Source organism: Cibotium barometz, chromosome 61, assembly GCF_041138505.1.
Source record: "Cibotium barometz isolate CiBa-2024 chromosome 61, ASM4113850v1, whole genome shotgun sequence".
NCBI classification, from domain to species: Eukaryota; Viridiplantae; Streptophyta; class Polypodiopsida; order Cyatheales; family Cibotiaceae; genus Cibotium; species Cibotium barometz.
The window spans coordinates 31,325,761-31,353,434 of NC_141106.1; the positions used below are offsets into that span (position 1 = coordinate 31,325,761).

General features: G+C 43.2%; 2 protein-coding genes across 3 annotated transcripts; one reads left to right on the plus strand and one right to left on the minus strand.

Moving 5' to 3' along the window:
• Positions 1-359: 359 nt before the first annotated feature.
• EMB2738 (GTP-binding family protein) lies at positions 360-24,959 on the minus strand. 2 transcript variants are annotated; one of them, XM_086794487.1, is made up of 12 exons: positions 24,655-24,959; positions 24,433-24,531; positions 23,836-23,936; positions 20,600-20,683; positions 20,208-20,501; positions 19,292-19,431; positions 7,524-7,611; positions 6,424-6,606; positions 2,462-2,623; positions 1,163-1,356; positions 891-1,041; positions 360-790 (listed from the first exon to the last, which is right to left on the minus strand). In XM_086794487.1, exons 1-12 carry the CDS (start codon positions 24,761-24,763, stop codon positions 593-595), a joined length of 1,803 nt encoding a protein of 600 aa, XP_086650613.1. In that variant the 5' UTR covers positions 24,764-24,959; the 3' UTR covers positions 360-592. The 2 variants fall into 2 exon arrangements, with proteins under 2 accessions (XP_086650613.1, XP_086650614.1); XM_086794488.1 differs by lacking the exon at positions 2,462-2,623 and having other exon boundaries at positions 24,655-24,955.
• LOC147604757 (uncharacterized) lies at positions 10,555-11,727 on the plus strand. Its single transcript, XM_086794876.1, has one exon. The coding sequence runs from the start codon at positions 10,555-10,557 to the stop codon at positions 11,518-11,520; it is 966 nt and encodes a 321-aa protein (XP_086651002.1). The 3' UTR covers positions 11,521-11,727.
• Positions 24,960-27,674: the final 2,715 nt, after the last annotated feature.

Genomic DNA, 27,674 nt, shown 5'->3' on the forward strand with positions numbered 1-27,674 from the left:
TACTCATACCGGTCCCATGTGTCATATTTAGCCTCCACAGATGTTAATCAAACCTATCTAGATATTCATTTCCCTCCCTCTCTCAAGTATGATGATCATCTTTGTTAGAATGTCATACACAAGCTTTAAAAGCTTAAAAAGACCTCACATTTTGTGTTATGTTTAAGATAATGAAATTCTATGATGGTGCGACTTTGTCACGTTTCAAGGGCATGCAATACACCTCACCATCTCTTTTACAGGAGACTGTTTGCAAGTTGCAAGTCTACATTGCATGCTTCCCTCCTGTTTAAAAATGACTGTGTGCCAAGGTCTCATATTTTGCACCAAAATTTCATATTTCTTGCAAGCTCACTCTCTAGTATCAAATTTTTCCCATAAAACAGTCACCACAAAGAATTTAATTACATTCTGTTTTGAAATACAATAAGCCCCTTTGCACAAACAGTCATCCACACATTTTGAGTGGTCGTGAAACATAATTGCCCTTTTCAGACAGGTGCAGGGCCTTATACGTTATAATACAGGTTGAGATCTACAAGGGTATTCAAAAGGCTAACCTTGCAATGTAGGGACCTAATGTATCCACAAACTAGGCAGAGCCAGCCAGTGCTGCTTCCTTTGGGGCATCATGCTCAGATTTCTTCTTGCTCCGCCAAAGCAAGCGTATGGGAGTGCCACGATATCCCACATTGGCACGCACTTGCTTCTCCATGTAGCGTCGATACACATCCGAGAACAGCTTGGCATCATTCACAAAAAACACAAAAGTAGGAGGCCTCACAGCTGCCTGCAAGATGATTAAGACAAGTTCAAATTTGCATGGCTATGGCGACTTCAATCCTACTCAATCCATGTCAACTTTCAAGGGGATAACGTGCTTATCAAACCTGGGTACAGTAGTAAAGGCGGCCTTTCTTGCCACCCCTTGTCCTAGGCGGAGGGTTGAGGGCCAGTGCTTCCTGCACTACTTGATTCAAAATGGCTGTGCTCAACCTTCTAGATCTTTCCTTCACCACCTCAATGGCTGTTTCCAATATTCTGAGAAACAAAATTAGCTAAATCAGGAGACCAAAGAAACAGCACACTCACAATAGGAATCCTGACTGATGTGGAGAATGGTATCAGACTAGTGTCTGTGATGATTAGATAAGGCCAGTACTTCGCCACTTTATGTCCGGCTATTGCTGATGTGTATACGATCGGAGCCCAATCAAGCACCCGCAGCTTCTCACGTACGTCTTGCTCATAGTAAAGAGTTGTCTTGTTGTCCTTATCCGGGATTGTGTCCCACTTGTTGATCACAATAACACAGCCTTTTCCTTCGTTTTCAATTCTCTCAGCAAGCTTCCAGTCCTGGACATGTACAAGCTTAGAGCGAACGTTAAGGGGATCAAACTTGACAAAAGAGAACGCAAATTACAAACAGCATTCTACAACCACTGAGATGGGGGAAAATTTTAGAGATATTGCCTAAAAATGTTGATATGAAACTTCATCATTTTTCCAAACAGAATTGTTTTGTTTGAAGTTACCATAGTACTAACAAAATATGGAACAGTATCATGGAATAATATCATGCCTGGATTTCAGATTTTCTAAATTTTAGCTCTCGGCCATTAACTTATACAAAAATCATCACCTTGATATTGCTGAGGTTAACCTCCAGATCATCCTGCTCTCAAAATATTTTCTACTGAGCTCAAAGAGCTTTCTGTGTGGAGCTCACATCTAAATGCCCTCAACGGGTGATGGAAAGTGGACTAACTATGTCTGAAATGAGCCTATCCTTTCGCTTTTGTCCTTTGGCTCTAGTGGACTCCCGCCACGTGCGCCTCTGCTAAGGCTGCAAGTTCACTCTATGTCAAGGCAATGGGGTTACGAAGGCCACTCAGAACTTCATCTTTCCAAGGATGAGATGGTAAAGTCCCCCATGTGTGGTCTTCTATAAGTAGTGGTCATGGTTCAAGGAATCCTGGGTCTGTGGGATGCTGTGGGTCTATGACGTCCTCAGACGAGTCTGTAGAAGTGTCCAGATGCAACCCACTGTCTCGAGGTCATGATGAGAACTCCCCCGGGCAGGTGGTCTCTCAAGGCATGCTTTGGTTCGGTGTCCTTGTCTCCTCACCTTAAGCTTTGGCATTGCCTAATACTCTAAAAAAAGCTGCAAGGAGGGTTTGGCCAAAGTCATTAAGCCTTCTTTGTCCCCTTGCATCTGAAGCAAGATAATACATGCCGCACATCTCTAGTCCATGCACTCCAATTCTCAAAGGAAGGACTGCAACCTATTGCCCTACAGGGAAGAATCATATGCTAGATACTAAGTCGATGTAGATCTCACAATTTCTGTATGCAAAAGATTATACATGTGGCAACTCAACATCTAGAGATGGCACACAAAGATAAAACTATTGGATGACGGAAGCTTTACATTTACAGAAACTCCAATGTATCATACTACCTGTTCGGTAATGCAAGCCATAGCATCAATTACCAAGGCCACCACATCGGCCCGACGAATTGCACGAAATGCACGGTTTACAGACAGCCCTTCCGTCTTGCTTCCGGCAGCAGCCACAGCTGCTCTCCGCCGTATTCCAGCGGTATCTATCAAGCGATAAACCTGCAGCACTAACTCACACGGTACCACATGAAAATCCAGCATACAAAAGAAGGCTTAAACCAAACACAAAATAACTTCCAAGGCATAATTTATACCTAACGTAGCTGTCTCATTTGCATCTTTCAAGTCCTTCCAACTAGCAAACATATCTCTTGAAATTTTGCTCAATGCTTAGGCCTTGTACTGATTTAACACCTCAAGCAAGCTAGCAATCTTTACCCTCAAGAATGCATGCTCAAGACTTATCATCTACTGAAGGAGGCACAACTTTTGAACAAAGAACACTATCATTAGCATCCTCAGACAATTTCACATTAGCAGCATCCTTGCATCATTAGCCATTTCGGGTTATTATAGGTATCAGTCACTTTCTACTAGAATTATGGAAATGAGTGAAAGATACAAGAATTCCCATCATAGTAGCACAAGCATTTCAAGGTCCTTTGGAGCTTTAGGCAAGAAGCACCTCGCATCGTGAGACATCATTAGCAGCATCCTCACATCAGAAGACAATTTCACATCTTCATAGTAGCACAAGCATTTCAAGGTCCTTTGGAACTTTAGGCAAGAAGCCAGCATGCTGAGCCTGAACACCATACTCAGCTCCATGTATGGCATCTTCATCACCCTTGGCATGAGCACCCAAGAATTCTTTCTTGTTCATTTTTCTTATTAACTGCCACTCTTTTTTAATTGTCTTTTAACAACCATTGACATCTCTGAAGGCAGCCTGTTTGTTGCATATTGTTCCGTTCCACATGGAAATGTCATCCCATACTGGGCATTGCTCATGTATCTCAAACATCTTGTAAACAAGCTCCTGACACTTTATTGGGCATCAATTGATACGGCCAACCAAAAGATGATAATCGGTCTCTTTGACCACTTTGCGAATGACCTCCCGCCCCAGTTTCGAATTGCAGACAGCCTAACAATGAGCCAAAGACAAAGGCCGGATTGCAGACAGCCTAATATGATGCCTCCTCCACAAGGGATTGCATAATATTAACCGATGAGGCATCAATTGATATGGCCAACCAAATCACCGGTTCAAAAAGATGACAAATTGGTCTCTTTGACCACTTTGCGAATGACCTCCCGCCCCAGTTTCGAATTCCAGACAGCCTTACAATGAGCCAAAGACAAAGGCCAGATTGCAGACAGCCTAATAATGATGCCTCCTCCACAAGAGATTGCATAAAATTAACCGATGATGCTTACCTAGCTCAAAGGCAGATGGGACCACAAACTTGTGATGCCTGAGCGCCCACCCCCCCCCCCCCACACCCACACACACACACACACACCCCAAAAAATAAATTTATTTTCTTTTTTATAAAAACATTTGGTTCAAGTAGAAATCCTCATCATCAATTGCCAACTCCCGATACTCAATATAGCTTGTGTATGCTTACTTGCTTGACACAAAATCTTAAGTCTAATAACACTTCTTGCCACTCAATGCTACTTTCGGAAAAGACTTTTGGTAGAAGTATAAATCCCCATCATTAACAGCCGTGATCCTTAGCAAACTCACACAACGAAATGAATGACGTGCTTTCCCTGCTTGCAGATGGTGTAAGAAAGACTTCCTTGGGGGTTACCCAAAATGTGGGGGATACATAGTTCCCCTTCATTATAAATGACTCTAGCATCATTGCCCTCAGGGTGGAGGAGCAGCACCGCTCAAGTTCCATGCAAGTGTTGGAAATCCCAAGAAGATTGCCCACTACACCCTGACTCGAACCCCTAACCATTTTTCCTATCCCATTTGCATCATCGCCTAAAAAGTTCATGGGCTGGGTACAGCTCTCCACAAGTGCCAAAAACTGGTACCTAGGGAGAAGACTTAGCATGCTTTCAGTACTAACTCTAAATGAGCCACGTGAGAGGAGATTACCCCTGGTCACATCTTCAGGTACTAGTCACCAGCTTTTGGCTTCAAAGAAGTGTCTGTATTTCAATTAGCCCGTACTATACCTCACGTAATTGACTCTAAAGAACTCAAACACAGGCAAGCAAAGTGGTTATATCACTCACAAAAAGGAGGCTTGTGTAAGCTTTGACAACATCTATGCCACCAATGATTAGAGATCAAAGATGCCAGCCCTAGAGGATATCACCTACCAGGTAGATTGTAAGCATCTTGATATTGAGTTGGCTGCTCTGACACACATCCTTACCTAAGCCACTTTCAAGTCACAACAGAAATCCTTCACACTCAGCGCTAAAATTAACTAGCAAAAATCCCACAATACAAGGTTGAGCTCGGGCCCCCCTTCATCCTGGGGACATGGTTGGTATTCCATGGGTTCGCATACACACACCAGGATGCACTATTAGGGTTGCAACATCCAGATGGATGTTTCAGCAGGAGAGCTGGTGGAGAAATTGGCCCCATTCTGTTAACAACAACAAGAAGCTACTCTACTCGACCATCCTTGTTGCCCCCAGCAAGCAGAGTGGTAGTGACAAATCAAGTGTCCACACTCCACCTGTCAGGCTAATCCCTGAAGGGACAACAGATAAAGAACCACATTAGAACCTGTTAAGGACCAGATTTTGGAGCTTGTGCTACTGGTTTGGGGTAGGAAGACTCTATGGAGGACACAGGAGGCTGTCGGCCAATTTATGAAGGAATAATCTCTATCAGCTGCAGCATTTAATGGGATTTTTGTCCAGGAACTGGCATAAAGGATTTCTAGCCCTATAAAAGGACACAGGCTTAAATCATTCAGCCCCCCATGGGCTGGGTCACTAGATTTAGGTGTAGATTTAAGACTCTGTGAGTCAAGACCACCTTTTGATGGCAGCCTATGGCTGCAAGACTTGTACACCTTTTTGTACATTATGAATATACTGAATCTTCTCTATCTTCTGTATGCATTTTGCATCAAGCATGTTCCAGGATGGTGTTTAGGACTGAAAGAAGACTCCCAGAGCTTCCGCATGTGACATCACCAAAGCTGCATAATCACAGTCTACACTCTTGGCTAAAGCATCACACTGATGCCCCACTATGGACTCATGGGTTATGAGACACAGTCCATTCAGACATGGTCATAGAAACACAAATCATCCAGCAGGCAAGATCTGGTGTATCACTTCTTGCTGAACCTTCTCTCACAGTTGCATAAGCAAGAGTTGAATTGTGCAAAGCGTTGATCATGACCCTTTAAAGTAGTAAATTGCCAATGTAAGAGATGAGAAGAGAGAGAAAGAGTAATGACACCAGAAGACTGATTCTCTCAGCCTAATTGCTAGCTAAGCTCTTGAGCTCATAGGGGTCTAATGCTATGAGCACAGCAAGGGAACCTTTTGTAGTGCTCTACCAGGTAGTGGAGTCTACTGCAGTAGATTAATCTGCATTGTTTGCCACTGTTTGTAATGCTTCTGGCAGCCGAATCTGATGCTCTTTTGGACTGGTTCTGATGCTATTCAGGGCTGTCCTTCCCAACTGGCTGCTCCAAAAAATAAATAGGAGATGCAAGGAATGGTGAGAGGGGGCCTGATCCTACTCTTTCTACGCATCCTACTGAATACTCCCATAGCCTCTTTTGCCCCTTCATGAATTAGGGCTACAAATGGCTAAATCCTCTCCTAAACCTAACATAAACTAGTAGCCCTAGCATGACATATGCATCTGAATGTTGGAGCAGATGCATATGACATCCAAGATTGAATTCATAATGACAACCAAAGATTAGGAGCTTTCTTTGCCAAAAAAATCAGATGAATTCAAAATATTCCCATGTTTTAGCAAAACACATTTAAAGACACTTCAGGAGGGTATCATATACTTGTCCATCTGGTCCCGTGATTTCTGTGTCAATTGCATCCCGCGTAGTCCCACTGATGGGACTCACAATTGATCTCTCCTTTCCTACCAACGCATTCAGTATACTACTCTTTCCAACATTGGGCTTCCCAATTATAGCTATGGCAGGAATTCTGTTCTCCTCCTCTTGCAGGCCTTCTTCAACCTAAAACATTAACACACACAAAAAAAATAAAAGAAATCAGAGCTTCTGATGTATCATATGGACGATGGTTAATTTGTAAGAAAATAAGCTTCTTACATAAAATAAAAAGTAAAATAAATAATATTAATTTCATATTTAACAAATAAAAATGACCCCCAAATATTCCTAGCTTGGTGACATTTGGCGGGGGGTATTGGAGGTGTGATCAGCCGTCCCCCAACCCAGTCACCTCCTCCGCTTCTTTCAGAAGACCCCGCCTAGGGGGTTGAAAATCACCAGGTACCAACCCCTCATATACATAGGCCTTCCACAAGGCCATCTAAGGGATATCTTTAGCGATTACACCAACCATGCAAGCTGCCACTTGATGCATATTTTAGAGAGTTCTATATGCTGTTGGAGTTCTCTCCTGGGTGAGAATGGCTGTTTGCATGGTTGGTGCAGCTCGAGGAAGAGACCCCACAGGTATCGGTGATGACTGTTTGAATGCCCTATAGATTAGGGGTTGGTGACTCGTCATTCTGAAGTCTGAACTCCCTGAGCCTGGTCTTCTGGAAGAATGGGAGGAGGGGACTGTGGGGTGGGGACTCAAACGACTGATCACCCCTCCAATGCCCCGCACTAAGTGTTTGAGTGTGAAGGGGCTCTTGGACATGGTATCATAGCCAGGATCTGTAGCACTAGACTATCAAGATTAAGTCGCATCTCTTCTTAAATTCTTCAACCACTTTGAACTTTCAAAGGAAATAATTAGATCAAATCTCATTTACAGTAAGCATACCCCTCAGGGTAGGACTTTATTTTTATGTCCAATGTGAATACCCAACACATTACGAAATGCAAACAAGCAAGTTTATGAAGATGAAAATCCATACTTAACACATTGAAAAACTTGATAATTTTGACCACAAAAATACCTTGAATGAGGCTAATGCAGAGCACACAATGTCAAGCAAGTCTCCTGTGCCCGTTCCAGAAATAGCAGATACAGGTATTGGTTCAAGCCTGAGATAAAGATTTCATAAAATTTAAGGAAAACTAAGAAAGTATTTACACGCATCTGTTTGTCTATTTATTCATTATTTATTACTTTTTCCCCCCCAAAGAAAGATCATTCTATTAGTTTTAAAAAGAAAAACAGCCATCCGGCTGAATACAACACAGCTAAAAAGCAGTCCAAACATACATATGAGATGAGGAAGGGGGGGCTCCCTCCTCGACTGGCTGCTCTATCGGAGGGAGGCTACAACTGGAAGCGGAGGGAAAAAACACACTAGGGGCCTGTAGTGCCAAGTAGCTCCACCAAGGAAAGGTCCAGGTGTCCAGGCATGAAAGAAAGCGCTCTCAAAGCGGCCCCGGAGAGAGTGTATGAGATCCACCCAAATGGAACGAATGATCTCCACTGAGAGGTAATCAGGCCGTCGATGGCCTCCCTGCATCAGGCTCCCCAGGTGTGCCAAGCTGCTATGCTGCCAATGATCTCCCATCGCAAGCTAGTGTGTGACTCCTGAGTCCAAGGCCCGTATTGGGGCTGCCACGCTACAATCGTCATAGAGATGAGCATGTGAGTGAGACTCAAAGCAAGGCCTCGTCCATCATCCTGTAGAGTCGGGCATCGCCCGCCTCTGCAACCCAAGCTACAGCCCCCACGTGACGGTGCGGGCTGTGCTTGGATAGAGCATCATCGCTTCAAGAAGACAAGCGATCAGCCCATCAACTAACACATCATATTCAGCAGTGCGAAGAAGCGCTTCAGTCCATCAGCGTTTTTCTCAGCTTCACAGCAGAATTCAGCATCCATTCATCATCGTTTTCTCCATCCTCCCGGGTGAAGGAAAACGCAGCATACTCAGCCCTCATCGTTGCATATTCACAGCCATACAAACAGTCCCAATTCAGCCATCTCTCAGCCTCAGTCTTGCAGCCTGCTTACAGCCCCTTGGAAGAGTGCATTGGCCTTGAGATTGGACATCATTGGTGCTTCTACAGCAGTGTACAGTCAGCCTGACTCTTGGTCTTCCGAAGGTCTTGCGTTTGGCTTATCTACATATATATATACCTAGATGAATCCAGGAACATGCCCAAATTCACCTTTTAGGAACGTGAATGTTATATACTCATGGTAGTCAACCCACAAGACTATATAACTATCAACCATAGTGACAGGGGGACGGCGGGACGCCCACGTGGGACGTGGGAACGCCGTCCCGAACAACGGCATTTGTGTAACGGCGGCGGGACGGCCTGGGGACGGAACGGACGGGACGTGACCAGGGGACGGGTGTCCCCCCCGGGGGGACGGGGGGACATCAGCCGGGGACGGGGGACGTCTGCAACAGCTACAAATTCTGCAACGGCTACAAATTCCAGCCGTTTTTTTTTCAGATAACGGCTACTAGCCATTGGCGGCTGGCCATTTGAGAGAGAGAGAGAGAGAGAGAGAGAGAGAGAGAGAGAGAGAGAGAGAGCCAGCTGCCATATGCTATATAATGGGCTGCAAGCTACTCCTCTTCTACTCAAGCCTTCCAAGTTCCAAGACTTGAGTTCCTCTCCACCATCTCCCTCTCCTACTAAAGCTTTCCTCTCCACTATCTCCTACTCCACCACCTTCCTCTCCACCCTCTCCTACTCCACCACCTTCCTCTCCACCCTCTCCTACTAGACTACTTCAATCTTCCCTCTACTTCTTCTCCTACTCTATCCTCTAAGCTCTCTCCACCCTCTTCTACTAGACTACTACTAAGTTACTAACTATTCATGGCATCCTCTTCTCGTGCGGGCGGTAGGAGTAGAACGGATGGGAGGTCATGGTGGGATGAGGTCAACTTCGAGCCTCCTACTCATGCGGGGGATGCACGTCCATGGACATGCAAGCTTTGCCCATATAAGCATGTGGGTGGGGCCAATAGGGTGAGGGCCCATTTGTTGCATGAGCCCGGTCATGAGGTGAAATTTTGTGAGCGGGTCACACCGGAGATAAGAAAGGAGCTTCTTGCAAAGCTTGCCGCCCATCAAGCTTTGAGTGCAAGCCAAAGGGTGCGTGGAGTGGATCCCAACACTTATGTCACTCCAACCCAAACATCAGGTTCTACATCGGGTGGTGGTGCATCTTCATCTACCCCTCTATCACGTCCTCCTCGTGGCACTACTCGAGGCTTCACACAAGCCGCCTTCTCAATGCCGCAACCTAGTCCACCCTCTCTCTCTTGGCGGCAAAGTACTCTTGAGGGGAGTTGGGATCCCAAAAAGGAGGAGGAGGTTGATGCCGCGGTGGCCCGCTTCTTTTTTCATGACCACATTGCTTTTCGTGTGGCACGGTACGTATTTCACTCACATGATTTCATCATCATGTCTCACGAGTCACGATTCACGGGTCACCATTTTGCCATTCTAATTACTTACCCTCTTTTTTTTTGAAATGATAAATAGATCCGACTACTTCAAAACGATGGTGAAGAAGATTGGCGAGTACGGTCCTCACTACACACCTCCATCCTCCGAAACCTTGCGGACCACTATGCTTGACAAGGAGAAACGCCTTGTTGAGCAAGCGGCGGCAAACACAAAGAGACAATGGGCTCGCAATGGAGTCTCTTTGATTGCAGAAGTGCGGATGTACTTGCTGCTGAGTGGAGTAGTGCTGTCGAGATTATCGGCCCCGAATGTGTGATCGGTTTCGTCACGGATGGTGAGGCGACAAATAGGGCAGCGGAAGCTTTTCTTGAGAGTATGTATCCTCAAATCACCGTCTCTTTTTGCATCGCACATTGTCTCAATAATCTTTTGAAAGATATTGGAAAATTGTCATGGATTGAATCGGTGATTGATGATGCATGTGCAATTGTGACCTTCATCAACAATCACACATACCTTCGATCCGAGTTTGGGAAGAGGTCCACAAAGGTCCTTCTCAAGTACTCGGACACTCGCTTTGCATACAAATTTCTTATGTTGCATCGCTTGAAGGATTGTCAAGATGCCGTGCGGCAACTATTCATCAGTGATGAGTTTTGCTCCTCATCTTTTGCACGTACACAGGTAGGGATTTCATGCAAGAAAAAGGTCGACGATGCTGATTTTTGGGAGGACCTCAAGCGCACTGACGCCATGGTGCATCCCATTGTCCACTTGCTCAGGATTGTTGATGCTATGCAGCCATGCATCGGCAAAGTATATGAAGCCATGGACCAGATGATAGAGAGTCTTGAGAAGCTTGAGCCAGACATAGATAGATATGAGGAGATCCACTCGCTTTGTGTGGCGAGATGGAGCTCATATTCCTCTCCTTTACATGCAGCTGCTTTTATGGTGGACCCAGAATTTCAGGGAAAAGGGCAGGAGGGTGATAAAGAGGTGAGCAACGGTTGGAGACTCATCTTGGATCGCCTCACGTCGGATGCAGAAATCAGGCGCAAAATTAGAGACCAGCTCTCTAATTACAGGGCATTTCAAGGCTCATATGGATGTGCAGATGCGCAGCAGGACAGATTCAAGGTTGGTGCAGCATTATGGTGGGAGGACTTCGGATCAGATGGACCAGAGCTACAACAGTTGGCGATCCGGATCTTGAGCCAGTCCGTTAGCTCTTCTTGCCTAGAGCAATTATGGTCCTCCTACAGTCACATTTCATCAAAGAAAAGAAATCGGCTTGGGGTGGAAAGAGCTAATGATCTTGTCTTCATTAGCGCAAACTTGCGCATGCTTGGCAAGAGTGCAAGATGCAATGCCGATACTTTTACACAGTGGGAGATGGAACAAGAGGAGGCAACTACAACTATTGCACAGGAGGGTGGGACAGATGGTTCTCATCATGAGCCTTCATCGGATGACACAACCCCCATCCACACTTCACGCACTCATGATCATGAGGCTAGCACCTCTCTTATTGGGAGCGCAAAGTATGAGAGCGAGTGACTTATATTTTGTATCGCCTAGGCCCCAACATCTTTTGAGTATATCTATTTAATGTTATCAACTTTAAAGTCTTTCTTTTCCGACTTTGCAAGTCTTGACTCTTGACTCTTGCACGTCGTAGCGTAATTTAATTTTAAATGTAATGTGTATCATGATTCATAACTTTTGGAGTTAGAAAGCTTGTTGTTATTGATTGATTAATCTTGATTCTTTACTCCTCTAAAATTAACAATTTTGAGTGCCGTCCCCACTCCCCGTCCCCGTTCCCTACCTTTAGCCGTCCCCGTCCCCGTTCCCGTCCCCGTCCCCATCCCCACCGTCCCCGTCCCCGTCCCCGTCCCCGTCCCCGTCCCCGTCCCCTGGTAACTATGCTATCAACTCCATTATGCATAGTATGGACTAGATACTATGACATCCCCACTAATGTCATCAGTGCCCAATAGTGGGTGTAGTACTCTGTATCAAGATATGCTCTCACACACGCACTACACACACACACACACACACACACACACATAAGAGCATATATTCACACAAAGGCCTTCGTACTGAGTTTCTGTGTCGTATGCACAGAGTGTATCTACCGTGTGCTACACGCACACAAGACTAGCTTCGAGGCTTGGGGAAGCTTGGAGCTAGGCAGGCTGATTGGCGCGCTAGTCTAGGGATAGACTGACACGTGGGCACCCAAGTATGGACGAGCAAGCGCCCAAGTGTGGACGCCCGGTGACCGGCCAAGAGCCTATAAAAGGGTGGCCCAAGGTTAGTCAGTTGTTCATACTACATAGAGTCTCGCGAGTCTTTGTGAGAGCTCTATGGTCAGGAGCCTGGATCTAGTGCAGACATGCACCTGCTTCATGCAGCCGAGGCTAGCAGCAATCTCGAGACCCACGAGGGTAGCTCCTTGGCGGTATGGGACGTCATGGGGTAGAGATGGTTCAGCCATAATGAAGCCTAGCACTAAGGGAAGTAGCAAATAGAAAGAATTAGTACATCAAATAAGTAGTTGATAGGGTAAATGCACCGCCAAAGATAGAAATAATAAACACATATCAACTGGCCACAACTCGGACGAAAAATTCACAATGTGAAATCTGCATGTTCGCTAATAGCTGAATTATATACCTAGATGAATCCAGGAACATGCCCAAATTCACCTTTTAGGAACGTGCATGTTATCTACAATCCAAAGCCAATCATTCTCTTCAAAGTAATAAAGCAAATACTCCTAGCAATAGGAGGAGGCCCTTCAGTGGGTAATTTGGCACCCAATAAGGTGTACAAAGCTCTCTCTCTCTCTCTCATCTCTTAAAGTGTGAAGTGACGAAACTCAGCATAAAGAAGGCGGTGTGAGACTTTGTGTGACAAGATTCTACATCTACGTATAATTCCATTGCATGTTACATTGGTATCAGATTCAGCTTGTCCACACACACCGCATCCTAGCGTGAGAGCATCCTTGGATGGTCATACTTCACTCCAGCACGACTGCCGACTTCAGAAAAATGTCTACAGAGGAGAGTACACATCAGCAGGAAGACGTCTCCCTTGAAGAAGACCAGGCTCTTCCACCAACAGCAAATACCATAGCTCTACTCTGGACACAAAACCAACTTCTCATGGAGCGTCTCCAACTCTTGGAGGCTACACCAGCAAAACCCACTCCACCAGCTACCCTCGACTTCATCTCCCTCTTCTTTCAAATGGAACAACAAAGACAAGAGGATGAGGCTAGACGGTGGGAAGAAAAAGCTGAAGCAGAAGCAAGAAAGCAACAAGAAAAAGCTAAAAAGCATTTGGATATTGTTTTCCAAGAATTGAGAAAGCACAAGCTTTATGCAAATGACAAGAAGACTGAGTTCTCCCCATCAGAATTTCACTATTTGGGCCATATAGTGTCTAAAGATGGGATTCGGATGGATCCAAACAAGGTCAAGGCTATTATGGAATGGCCAAAGTTGACCAGTGTGCATGAAGTTAGAAGTTTTTTAGGACTATGCTCTTACTACAGAAGGTTCATCAAGTGGTTTGCAGTGGTTGTCGGACCATTGCATGATCTGACAAAGAAAGCAGTGGGGTTTCAGTGAGCCAAGATGAAGAAAGAAGCTTTTGAGGCTTTGAAATTTTATGCCAATAAAGCAACAGTAATGATTGTTCCAAATTTGTCAAAGCTGTTTATTGTAGAATGTGATGCTTCAGGAGATTGTATTGGTGCAGTCTTATACCAAGAAGGGCATGCAGTTGCTTATGAAAGAAGAAGATTACAAAATTCGGAAAAGAACGCTCCCACCTATGAAAAGGAGTTAATGGCCATCATCCATGCTTTAAAGATTTGGAAGCATTACCTCTTGCCTAGTGAGTTTATCATCAAAACAAACCATCAAAGTCTTACGTATTTTCTATCGTAGCCTAAGATCTCTAAAAAGCATCTTTGATGGTTCAACTATTTGGCACAATTTCACTTTCAGATTATGCACACACCTGGGAAAGAAAATAAGGCAACTGATGCCTTGTCAAGAAGACCCCAGATACATGTCTCCATAATCTACCATACAGATTTCACTGTTATGAGGGATATGTATGCTTTTGATGAAGATTTTCAGCTCGTGTGGGACAAATTGCCACATAGTGAAATAGTGACTTCTTATTCCATCAAGGATGGATTTCTGTTAATACAGGACAGGTTATGTGTGACAGGATTTCACGTCTACACTGATGGAGGAATGTCATGCTCCAACTTCCATGACTCATTGTGGTATTTTAGCCACAACTCGGGCCTTGGAGATGTATTTCTTTTGCCCAAGTATGAGAAGAGATCTTGAGCAGTATATTAGGGAATGCTTGATCAAGGGAAACCAACTAGACTTCTGCAGCCATTGCCAATTCCCAACTAGCCTTGGAAAAGTATTGCTACAGATTTCATTTTTTATTTACCAAAGTCAGCCGATGGAAATGATGGGATATGGACCATCATTGACAAGTTCAGCACAAGCAAGCCGATTTTATTCCAGTGAAAAAACTATCAAGGCAAAGCATATGGCTAAGCTGTTCATCTAGCAAATCTTTGAGCATCATGGATTGCCACAATCCATTGTGGGAGACAGAGATCCAAGAACTACCACACTTTTCTGGAGGGCTCTCTTTTGAAAACATGGATACGAAGCTAACTTTTTCTTCTTCTTATCATCCCCAAAGAGATGGACAGAATGAGATAGCAAATCTCACCATCTTGGATATGTTGAAGTGTTATTGCTATGAAGCCAAAGTACAATGGGAGAAGTACCTACCATTGGTAGAATATGCTTACAATAACACAGTACACACTTCTATAGGTAAAGCTCCATTTGAGATCATTTATAGCAAGCCACTCTTATTACTTGTACTTAGAACCCAAGAAGAAATTTTCCACGCCGATTTCATGCGAGATATGGATATAGCTTTTGCTCAGGTCAGCAAAGCAATACAAAGGTCTCAAGCCACACAAAAGAAAGCAGGTGATAAGCAAAGAACTCTTACTTTTGAGGAATTGGTTAAAGTTTGATAAAACCAGACTCAAGAAATCCAAAGAAAAAGAACACCAAATTCCTAAATTAGAAGCTAGAAACTATGGACCTTTTCAAGTCAACAAAAAGATTAGTGATATTTGTTACAAGTTGCAACTTCTAGATCATTGGAGGATTCATAATGCCTTCCATCGTAACCTTTTAAAACCCTACGCAGGACCACCGACAGAGGAGCCTGTTATGGAGGAACCACCGGAAGTGAATGAACAAGAAGAGATATTGCAACCAAAACATATTATCTTCCACATGGTTAGGAAGAAATGAAGAACCATCACCAAAAATTCCTCTTTAAGTTCCAAAACTATTCTCACATGGACGCTAAATGGATGCCAGAGGAGTATTTCAAGGATTATCGTGAAATACTCACAGCTTATGAAGAAGCTATCGGGCCAGAAGCACTTCAAAGTTCATTCATTGTCTTGAGGCCAAGATACATTCTAAGGGGGAGGGGGCACAAGGACGAAGTAGACCGAATGCAGGCTCATCCAGATGCTGTCCAAGCTCCTTTGAATAGCTCTTCAATGACCACTATGCAAGCCCAAAACCAAGGGATGCACATATGCTGGTTGAATGCTAAAGAATCTCTTCGCGGAGGCCTTGGGAGCTGTAGCACACTGAGGTGCTGATTACTGAAAGTATGCACAAGAGAACTTGTGGCTCTAGGCACACTTCTCTGCTGGAGAACTGCTGTAGATGAATTTGTGAAAGATGATTTTATGCTGAATGATAGGCATCTGCTTCTATAGGTTTATATGCTGCTGGTCAGCAGTCTGGCTGTTGTCGGCCTATTTTCATGGGACACAAAATGCTATTTCTACAGCATTAAATGCTACGCACAACACTCATGATGCCCTTTTTGTGCTGGCCAACTGGATGCTCCATGACTGGCTGCCCTAGCAAACTCTAAAGCTAGCCGATTGAGGAATGTTTGCATCTTATGTAGGCAGCCTCATGAAAGGAGGTTCCTGATGCTACTGTCGGCCACGTCTTGGACAAAAATATGCATGATTTACTGCTTTAAATGCTGCACTTTATTAAATTCTTTGCCCCCTTTCTGCCGGCCTTCACATGGTTGCTGTCGACTGGCTGCTAGGGTCCCCCATGGGCTGCTGTCAACTGGCTGAAAGCTCTTGATGGCTGCCGATTGGGTTCCCATGCCCCCTTATGCTGATGATGATGATATTGATGTTGATGCTGATGCTGATGCTTCTATTGCTGATGGTGATGATGCTACTACTTATGATACTCTGAATGTTGTCCTAATTGCTATCCTAATCAAGGATTATGTTGTTCATGCTGGAGATTAAGCCATGGCACGGGCGTGCACATGACATCAAAACTTCCTAAAGCACCTTTGTCAAATTCTTAACGAGTTGGGATATTTTTAGCATACAAGGTTATGGAAGAATCACCTCTTAAATTAAGACATGTGGCATCTAGAATGGGACAAGTGTCCCCACAATTGTCATTTCACCTTACACTTGTCAATTTAGCTAACACTTGTCAATTAACATAGCGACTTGTCATTTGGAGCTTACTCTTTCCATTCTAGAGCACTGAAGCCTCAAACCTATAAATTGAAGCACTCCCTCTTCATTTGGATTGCACTTCTCATCTATTGTAAAGGTTCAAGCACTCTGTGCCCGTGGTTTGATTCAATAAAATTCCTACAAAGGGGGAGGGGCATGTTCCCCTCTCAGTGAGGTCTCGTTTCTCTTTCCTTTGAATCCTGCTTTCTTTCATTATTTGTGACTATTGATTAAGTGCGTTTGTTACTAGTTCATCAATTTTGCCACTTTCATGTGTCCCTACTTTATAGAGGGTATCCATTATATAAGACAGGCAACCTTTTAATCTGCTATCTATATTCGATTATGGTAGGCCATGCACAAGCCAAGTGCCCACATGTTTGGAAAGGAGGAAGGGAGTCGACCATTTGTTGGTTGCCCATGTGTTACAAACCACGGATAACGCATGTTTCACTTATACAGTGCCCATCATTGCTTCTATAAATAAGTATCCTGTTATAAATAGCCAATACACATGGATTTATTAATAATAATAACCTTAGCTGCCTCCTACGACCCCATGCAAAAGACCACCTAGAGAAAATGTCCAGCCCAAAACATGTGAAAGCTATTGTCCAAGCGCCAAAGAGTGTGAAACACATGCCCAATATTTAAGAGGTGTGAATCTGAAAATATACACACATTGATGTCCTTCATTTCGCCCTTGTTCTCATGGTCATTACCCCAAGAAAACACAGGATCTCACAAGGGTAGGTCCCACCCATCCTTCAACCTTGTGTTCATTGGCCACACTGCTACTACATGTCCTCTGCATCATTCCAAGCACTCCAGCAAAGCAATGGTGCCAAGCTCTTTGTACTGGATAATCCCTCACTCTCAATGTTTGTACTTCTTGTTCCTGACGTCCATGTGAACCAGTATTTTCAGAGTTTACGTCACGGCTGGTGACAAGATCCCTCGAATTGAGGTGCCATGTGATCACAGACAGGCCACTTGTGCAGTGGCACAAGTGGCACAACTCAAGGCTGGATAACATGCTTATTATGACTTTGAAAATGAAAGCAGATAGGCTGATTTCTGGTGTGCTAGAAGCTCAAAAAACACCTTTCAATACCAAAGTCACGACATGTATCCTATACAGAGTAGAGATGCCCAGGTGCAGTATCTCGACTTTCATGTTGAAGGACATTGAAAACATCCAGAAACGCTTTCTTACTAGTTTTCGGGGTTAAATAATCTACCCACCTCTCCTAGAGACAGGTTCGCATGGGAAGCAAGTACCCAACCCCAGAAAACGCATAACAAAGTACCCCTTGAGATTCTCAGCATGGAAAGAGGCTCGCAGTATCTTACCAAAGTCACTCAGATGACTCATCTCGAGATCCTCCATTGCATGGGAAGCAAGTACCCAACCCCAGAAAACGCATAACAAATTCCTACACTTGGTTGGATGAAGGACATAAGGAAATGGTTCCATCACTGGCAGCAGGGACAGACCCACTGACTGATCCACAAGTTTCTAAGGCTTTTCTCCAGAGACGACTCCTCCACAGTTGGGAACGGACAAAGCACTGCGCTAAGTTCCTACACACTCCAGACAGATTTAGCCTTTTAGAGAACCTTCATGGCAGGCAGAGAGAGTCATACTCAGCCAAACCTCTTAGAGCTAATACCACCATCCACCCAGCAGACAGTAGCTGCCATCCATACCGGCTCTTACAGATTATGCACCAAGACTGGGCACTAGTTGACAGCAAGACAGCCTCCATCTGCAGCTGACTGAGTCTTCATTTGCTGACTCTGCTCATTTGCTGTGACTCTGGATCAGTTGAGGATGAGCACCAGCTTCAATACTGTACAGCCCACAAGGACATCAGAGGCAGGTTCCCACAGCTCCACAGACCGCTCTCCAATCATAGCTTTCCTCTCAGTTAGGACAGACAACAGCCCTCACAGATTTTGTTGCCGAGGTCCTCGACCGATAAGAGGACCAGCTTGCTAACGCCAGAACAGACACTGGTTCAAACGGCACCCCCTTGCATGGTGGGACACCTGTATTGAGTTCAACACTAAATACATTTTCACTTACACACAATTAATTAGATCTCCCAAATCATGATTTTGCACTGCTGTTTTGGTCCCATGGGCCCATGGCCTCTATGGATGTTAATACTATCACTATCATCATCATCTCCTCTCTCTCTCTCTCTCTCTCTCTCTCTCTCTCCAGTGAGAGAGATTGTTTTGTTTCTATTTTATTTTCCATCCCATGGTGAGATATGCCATAGACATTATTGTTTAGTTTCTATTTTATTTTCCATCCCATGGTGAGATATGCCATGGACATTATTGTATTACTTTGGTCTCATATGCCCATTGGGTCTTTAGTAGACGTTTAATATCTCTTTCTCTCTCTCTCTCTCTCTCTCTCTCTCTCTCTCTCACACACACACACACACACACACACAAGGTTGGGGGAAATAGGACATGGATTGGGGTTTCTCTTACCCAAAAATGATGCTAAAAAAGTTATTTGAAGTGTTTATTTTCCAATACTTTTAAAATATGCAGGCAGGCATATAAAGAACCCTTCTCTTGTTATTTTTGCAATAATCCTCTGATCTGCCAAGACAAGACACCATCACCAAAATGGGAAACAAAAGCAGACAAGCAACTGACCCCAGAGACCAGAATTCTGTAGCTTGTTGGAAGCCCTTTGTAGGTGATTCACACTTGTTTACAGCTAGTGTGATCTTCTTATCTGAATGCTTTTTCCGTAACCAGTTCGCAATGTCCTGGTCTATGGACGTGACTCCTGCCTGTGCCAATCAACAGATCAGAAGCCTATCACAGCAAGCACCAGCAAAGATACAATCTTAAAATGTCTAAAAGGTCAAAATGAGATGAAACATAATTACAAGTAAAGGTAGGCCACTTGCACACAAATCCTAAAATTATGGATAGGCAGGGATTTGGACAGGGAAGATCCCCTGTCCAGAAAAATGGGCAAGATGGCCCTCTCTGGGCGGCACTCATATGTGTTACACCCCTTTGATGAGGTGTTATTCGCATTTCCAGAGTAAATAATCCATGATCACAAACTAAATCTTTCCAAAGCTCATGGTATCCTTTTCAATAGTAGCTATGAAGCATCAGCGGGCCCAAAGGCCTTCCGCGGCCGCTAGGCCCCACAGCTCTATCGGCTGCCTGGCGGATTCCCCATAGGTACACATATGGCGGCTATAGGCAGCCAAAATGTCACCACCAGTGGCCGTCCCACACAAACATCCATTTTGTCCATACTAAGATCCAGTTTTCGCCTGCCTCAAACTCGCTTCTCCCATAAAGGGAGCCTTTCTAATAGAGTGAGAGTGGAGCCTGAGGGCGCATGGCACAAAATAAAACATTGATGCCGGACACGAACGGCTCATGAGGCCTGATGCTGAGGCATATCGTCCACCCAAATTGTGAACCTCATCTGAAGGTGAGGCATTAACTTCCAACAGCATTACAGAACTGGCATATATGAAAACAGTAATAGAAAATAAAAGCTATTAGAGAATGCATTGAGAGCTCTGAGCCACACGTATATTACCTGACCATCCACAACGAAGATGATAGCAGCTGCATCTTCAAGTGCAGCAGCAGCCTGCCGTTCTATCATGGCTGGCAAACCTGCCATACTCGCTTCTCGCACAGCTTGAGTAATTGCATTCTGCCCACCCCCACCTGTGATTGCTATTCCATCTGTACCAACACTCCCTGATTTTGGTATGGATAGTACACCCCCTGTATCTACCAGCATGAACTCCTGAAGGCCCCAGAAACCTCTTGCATACAGTCGGTCCCTTGTAACACCTGGTTCATCATTGACTATGGCAACGTCTCCCTGACATCATAACATACATACACCTGATATGTCAGACTGACAAGCATGCCCATCAAAGACTTTTAGAAGGAAAAAGGGAACAAGAAAGATTTACTTACTCCAGCAAGTCGATTGAAAAGAGCTGACTTCCCAACATTTGGCCTTCCCACAATAGCAACCTTTGGGAGTGAATGATCTGGCACCTGCATTGATTTGTCACTCATCAAAACTGCTATTAAGCACACTATGCCTGATTCGGACTTGGAAAGCACATCCAAGTTTTTTAAGTTTATTTTTAAAGTCTACGAGTACATATATTATCATATCAAAGTATATGCCCTGAATTGTCCCTAAAAGACACAGGAAACAATCTGAAACCCAGAAGTGTGGGATTCATAGGCCATTTTGGCCTCCCACACACACACCCCTCGATGTGGCCAACCATCAGCCCCTCTTTGACATCACAAATATACTCTGACCACAAGATCTGCCCTTCTTACAACAAAGTTGGTCAGCCAGGCTAATCAGAGAAGATAAATGATCAAGAGGGCCTACAATCAAAGTTATTTACTGACAGTTGTGAGACCCTTGCACCAATCCTAGCCCAGATTTTCAATGGGTCCATTTGCCACAGCTTACTCCAAAACTTGTCGGAGAACGTCTTTACACCCATTGACAACACTACCGTACCAGTGAATACACAAAATTACCTGACTCTCATGGTTGGCCAAGATATTTGGTTCAGTGGTAGAGGCATGTCTGCGTGACTCGCCAGGGCAACGGGGGTTCAAGCCACAGGCCAGGCAGGATTCCAGCAACATTCCACACTAGACCAAATCTTCACACTCAAAACCATCATCCAGGAAGCCATGGCCCATACATAAAGACACAAGTTATACTCTCGGTTTGTGGGCTTTGCAAGGCCTTTGATAGTGTCTTGCAAGCCTAATTGATCAGCCTGCTAAGGCACATAAGAGTGGCAGATGTGGTCATATGGGTCACAGTCATGCTTCTATGAGCAGTACCTTGCTGAATACATGCAGAGAAGGGGCTTTCAGAGCTAGTATCCAGCTGGATTGGAGTGAAACAAGCTTGCCCATTCTGATCCACCTTAGTTTGACAGTGGTCTACATTTTCCTTTATGCACGCGATGTAGGACATTTGGATGCACTGTAGTCCTGTTATAGAGAAAGAATATCTGAGTGTGAATCCAAAAAGTAATGGTTAAGCATGGTGATTAAGCATTGAGATTGACCTAATGAAGGACATTAACACAAGAGAATGAGCAAGAGAGATGAACACAAGTGATTAGCATAAAGCAAGAGCATTATTCTTCATTAGTTGTATAAGCCTTATATAGGCACCAAAATTACATAAAAGTGAGCACCGAAATGGTAACTCTATTTGACTTTTACTCAGGGTAAATGTAACCCCTAATTAAACCTTTGCGTATCCATCACTTAAGATATGTGTGGATTTACTAAGCTCTACTAGAGCTTTTACTTTCACCACTTTAGTCTAGAGTCTAGACATGTTTGGATTTACCAAGCTCTTTTTTTTTGGCTTTGGTTTCAGCAACTTAGTCTAGTGAAGGTTTTAGAAAAGAGTAGGGATATTTTATGAGTGGCTTTGGTTCAAGGAAGCCTTTTAGAAGGCCCATTCATACAATCTTGGACAAGGTTTGCCTCTTCTTTGAAGGCCGGTTCTTCTTCACTGTTTACAAGGTTTCCTAATGATAAATCTTTTTTTAATGAAGCAATCCTTTTACGTCATGATTAGGCTTTCCACAATAGTTATATTTCTTTTCGAATGTAACAATCTTTCTCATCATGGTTATTTTTTCCATCAAATCTATCCAAACTCATGGAATGAGATGCCATTTTTTGATGTGGCAAGGTCTTACCATTGGAGATCAGCTTCACTGGTAGTGTCTAATGTCTTACAAAAGAGGTTTAAGGCTTAATGATACACCTTAATGACGATTAGTGCATATGGGAAAAAAATTGCTAATGGCAGTGTCTTGAAAACTAACAAAACGCTTGGATCTCCTCAACCGGTGGATGATTTGCTTCAAGATTTGGACTGCAGACTCCTTGAACATCCAATTGATGATGACCAAGAGAAATTAGAACATCTCCATCTATATGCACGGATTTTCATAGTTTGCTGCTGCGTTTTTACACTAGAAAACTACGCTTTTGGTTGTGTTTTTTATCGAATTGGTGCAAACCCTTTGATGGGGAGGAAGACCATAGAGTTGGCTTCAAGGCTATGTGATTGGTTTGGGTTGAGATGCCCTATGGAGTGAGAACCAAACAGATTAGTAGAGGTTGTGTTTTTGCAAAGAGGGAAAGAAGGTGATAAACTAATGGAATTTAATGATAATGAATGGAGATCATGGCTCTAATACCATGTTGGAATTAGGGTTTGGAGAGATTAGGGTGGAAAGAAGTGATGGTTAAGCATGGTGATTAAATATAGAGATTAACACAAGAGAATGAGCAAGAGAGATGAACACGAGTGATTAGCATAAAGCAAGAGCATTATTCTTCATTAGTTGATGAGCCTTGTATAGGCACCAAAATTACATAAAAGTGTGCACCAAAATAGTAACTCTATTTGAGTTTTACTTAGGGTAAATTTAACTCTTGATTTAACCTTTGAACCTTTGCACACTCAAATGTTGATGGATGATATTTGCTATTTCTAACACATTCTTCGTGATAAAATTTGCCAAAAGCTCAATCAAAGCTATAATCCATCATGCAGGCTGCTATAGTCGCCAAGGCATTAGCCTAGTGGTTTGAGCTTACCCCTCCTAGTGCAGAGGTCGTGGGTTCAAATCTTTGGAACACCACTCTTCCTTCCTTTATGGAGATTGGGGGGAGTGATTTGGAGGAAGAGGGCAAGGGGGGGAACAGGAACGAGAAGGGGAAGGGGCGTGTTTAAATGGTTTGGTGTGTGTCTCATGCACGTGGCCATGATCAACACACCCATATATCAGACGCTTCCAGTGGTTCATCCGGCACATCCCCACCTCATCTGCAATGAAATCCATTGGCATCCTTGATGCGCAAGCCTGCTCTTCAAGTTTTGACGCTCTAGGTCCTGAAACTTGGCTGGGCATCTTTGAAGACTTGCCTCCATCACATGTCCTCTAATAGTTGCATACCAGATGGCTTGCCCAATGCCCAATGCACTTGCAATATTTGGGAGGGGAGTACCCCCTTCTCGTACTTGGGGACATCTTGTATGTGTTTGTCTTGTGGGGTTTTGCTTTTTACTTTTAGACCCAACTCACCAGAATCATGACTCTTTGAACCAATAATTTTTTTAATAATCCAAAGGAGCTTACCAATAAATCTTGGGTGTCGGTATCAAGCTCCTCATCAGGGAAATAACTATCTGTGCTTTTGGAGGCGTGCAACCGCATTTGCCTCTCTGAATACATTTTGTCTGTAATGCTTTCCAAATTAGCTAGATATACCAGATTTTTATTTTAAAAAAGTGAACACCAAAAACAAATTAGATGAAATAAGCACAAAGTTTAGACCTCTTCTTCAGCTGGAAAAACAAAAAATTTTGCAAAAATTGAATAAACTCTAAATAAGTAGCATTGTTCTACAGGTTGAGAAAAAGAGAGGAAAAAAGGAAGAAAAAACTTTGCATGTAATTGATATTTTTTTTCCCTTGAGAAAGAAAAAGAAAATTTGCAACAAATAAATGACCTCTAAATAACTTGCAGTGTCCCCCAGCCGGAAAAAAGAAACAAATTCAAAAAAATAAATAAACTCTACATTGAGATACATACATATGTATGTATGCATGCATGTATGTATTTTTTTCCCATACTTTTAATTTTTTTTCAACAAAACTCTGCACGAAAAAAGACAGTAGGGCACAGAATTTAGAGCCCCCAAAAAAAATAATAATAATAATATGAAAAACTTGCCTTTTTCTCCAGCTTGACAGGAAAGCTGAGTAGCAGCAGCAGTGGGGAGCCACTGAAAGAGAAGGCGTGTTTGCAAGCAGGCCTTCGATTGAGAGCATCCTGGGCAAAATGGCAAAGGAAATTATTTTATCAGAAATAGAATCAAACACTAATTTAATTTTCCTGAGACAAACAATGCAGTTAATTTAACACTAGCATAAGCTTAAATAAGAATTAATTAACCTTTGCCTTCTTCAATGGAGCATATCCGGAGGTTGCCTGCTCCAGCAGCAAAACCTGTGGTGGTGATGGCGGTTGCTGTTGCAGCTGCTGCCATGGAGTGGAGTGTCATGAAAGAAAGAGAAAGTATCGTTCTAGATTAGATAGTTTGGATTATAGAGGCCCCTTTCACATTAGGCCCGTTACAACCCACCTCCCATCTATGGGCGGGGGATACCCTACCACATCACCATGGGCAGGCAGCGGTATGGCGATGTGTAATGGGCCTTAGTCGGTCATTGGGCAGGTCCCCATACCGCCTTCCACTTTGTTAATCTGTATCAGATGTTTTAAGGTTTAGCATGCTATAGTACCGTCTTCCACTTTGTTAATCTTTATCAGATGTTTTAAGGTTTAGCATGCTATAGTACTTCAATATGCAGGACAAACTATTGGTACTGTTTTTTTGCTTTTTTCTTGTTTTTTGCTTTCACAAGAATGCATACATGTACCCAATATTATGCACCCATAACGTTTTTATACATTTGTTTAATTAAAAACAGCTCATGAGTCCCAAAAACTATGTTGCATAGCCTTTTTTTCGAAAGTTCTTATTTAGTAATCGCAAAAAAAAAAACGACAGCCTCCATTGCTTTCTTTTTTTTGCTCTCCGTCATCGCCCCTGCTTGTCTCTCCCGGCCCAGGACAGCGTACAGTCGATCTATATCCTCTTCCCCTTCTCCATGCCCTCATGCAAGCTCACCACTCACTGCTGTAGCTTCTTCTCCTTCTGTCCTTTCTTCTGTAGAGTCGGCCTCCGTTTTCGTGTGTGCCCTTGCCTTCACCCTCCTTCGCGCAGCTTTGCCCCCGTGTGTGTGCCCCATGCCTTTGCCCACTACGCCCCCTGCCTTCGCCCGCTTGGGCTAAGGTTGTGAACCTTAGGTGAGCCTAAGGGTGTGCGGTTTAAGGCCCCACAAAAGTGTGAATATGCACCCCCAATAAAAGTGTGGATATGCCCCATAAAAGTGTGAATTGTAGGAGGGTGGGAGATCGGATCTCTTCACGGCATGCGGCATTCTTTGGTAGCTAGATGTGAGTGTTACCCTCGTAGTATCCTTGGGCGTGGAGTAATCGAGCTAGGACCAACCAATGCTAAAGGTTATGTGGCTCAAGATATTGTCATGTAGATATTGGCTTTAATGGAGGACTCCAAGGTGCTTTAAGGTGGCTCAAGATACTGTCATGTAGATATTGGCTTTAATGGAGGACTCCGAGGTGCTTTAAGGTGGCTTTGATGGATAGTTTTGAATTGCAAAAGGTGCTGGAGACTATTACGACTCTTATAAAGAGAAGAAGGTAAATTAGGTCATTTATTGCAATCCAATAATATTGTAATTGGGTTAATTTTGTGAGTTAGGGTTCCATGGTGTGTCCAAATGGCTAATAGAAAACATTGGGAGTGTGGTGGGACTTGATGCTTTGATAGATCTAGCGCTTGTTTTGCAGATATCCCTTCTTTCAAGGCGTGTTGTTTATTGGTGAGTTGGATGATGAGGGGCAATCTCATGTATTTAAAATGAGCACAATGGGACCTAGATGTGGTGTAAATAGAATGAGACCAATTGAAAGTTCAGGGAAGTAGTGGGTTTCGCTTTGACCTAGGGCATGGACAAAAATCTCCACCCATGTGTGCAATGCCTTCATTACCATCACTAATACCCACCCTTAAAAGGTGCAAGTAATACCCTTTAAGGGTACCCACAATTAAAAGGTGCAAGTAAAACATCCCAAAACTTCATTCTTGTGCTTGTAAGCTTGACCTTTTAATGGTAATTCTTAAACTAATTAATATAGCAACTTGATTGTGTGCACTCGTACCTTTGTGTGTATGCCCCACACCAGGTGCTCTTCGCCCCATTGATTGGTGGCCACCCACCAATGTGCACTATTGGAGTAATGTTTTTAATTCCTCTATATGAAACAAAGGTCTATGAGATTGGTTATTGATGAAGCTAATAATAAATCACCATAATTTAGTTGTTTCATGGACCATTGTTGCAAATATTTTGGACATGATTTTGGATAGCTTTGTTTGCCAAATTGGGATGATTGGTAGTAATGGCATGGCCTAGATTACCTTATATACCTTTTTAGAAGGTATATTCGCCGATTTATGAATGTACTTAGATTGAAAGGGACGTTTATAATGTTTATCATACAATTGAATCACACAATTGAAAACTCATGTTAAGGAGGAATGTGGTGTACTTTCCATAGAAGTATCCAAGAGGTTTAATTTTGAAAGAGGCATTGATCCATTTTCATGAACTCAATTGGATATTTCCAAGATGGACTTGAATCCGCATGTTAAGTTTCATTTTGACCATGAAAGAAGGTTGTGGGATGTTGTACATTAATCAGAAGAAGGTCATCAAAATATCAAAATGCGTGATTAAAGTATTTGATAATATTTCATATTTGCAATATACCAATTATTTTGCTGAATGTCTCTTCGTGAAAAAATAGATAGAGATTGCACCAAAGCGAAGAGTTAAAAAAGGCCATTGGTTTACCACATACTTATTAGAACATGTGGGTTTCTAATTGAATAAACACATGATCAATAAACTAATTGTTGATTTTAATTACATTCTTGGTGGTGCGATCCTTGAAAGTTTGTCCATGTTCCTTGTGATTCATTAATGGGTAGTTATTTTTTAATTAAATTTTTATCTTTGATGTTCAAGCCCATGTAAGGGTCCATTCTATTATGCACTTTAAGCCCATGGGGTCCATTATGGGGTATGCATTCATAACATCTCTTGATGTTAGCAAAGTGCACAGTAAACATTTCCTTGGGTAAATCAAGGTACAAGTCATTAGTGGAATTTATTACCCAAAAGGATTGTATGGATATTCCAATGGCAAGTTTCAATTTTAAATTTAAATTTGTACACATAATTTGTATTAGATATATACATGAATTTAGAATGCTTTGAACTAAACATGTGATTTCAAAATGTATGCATTTGACCGCACTTGTT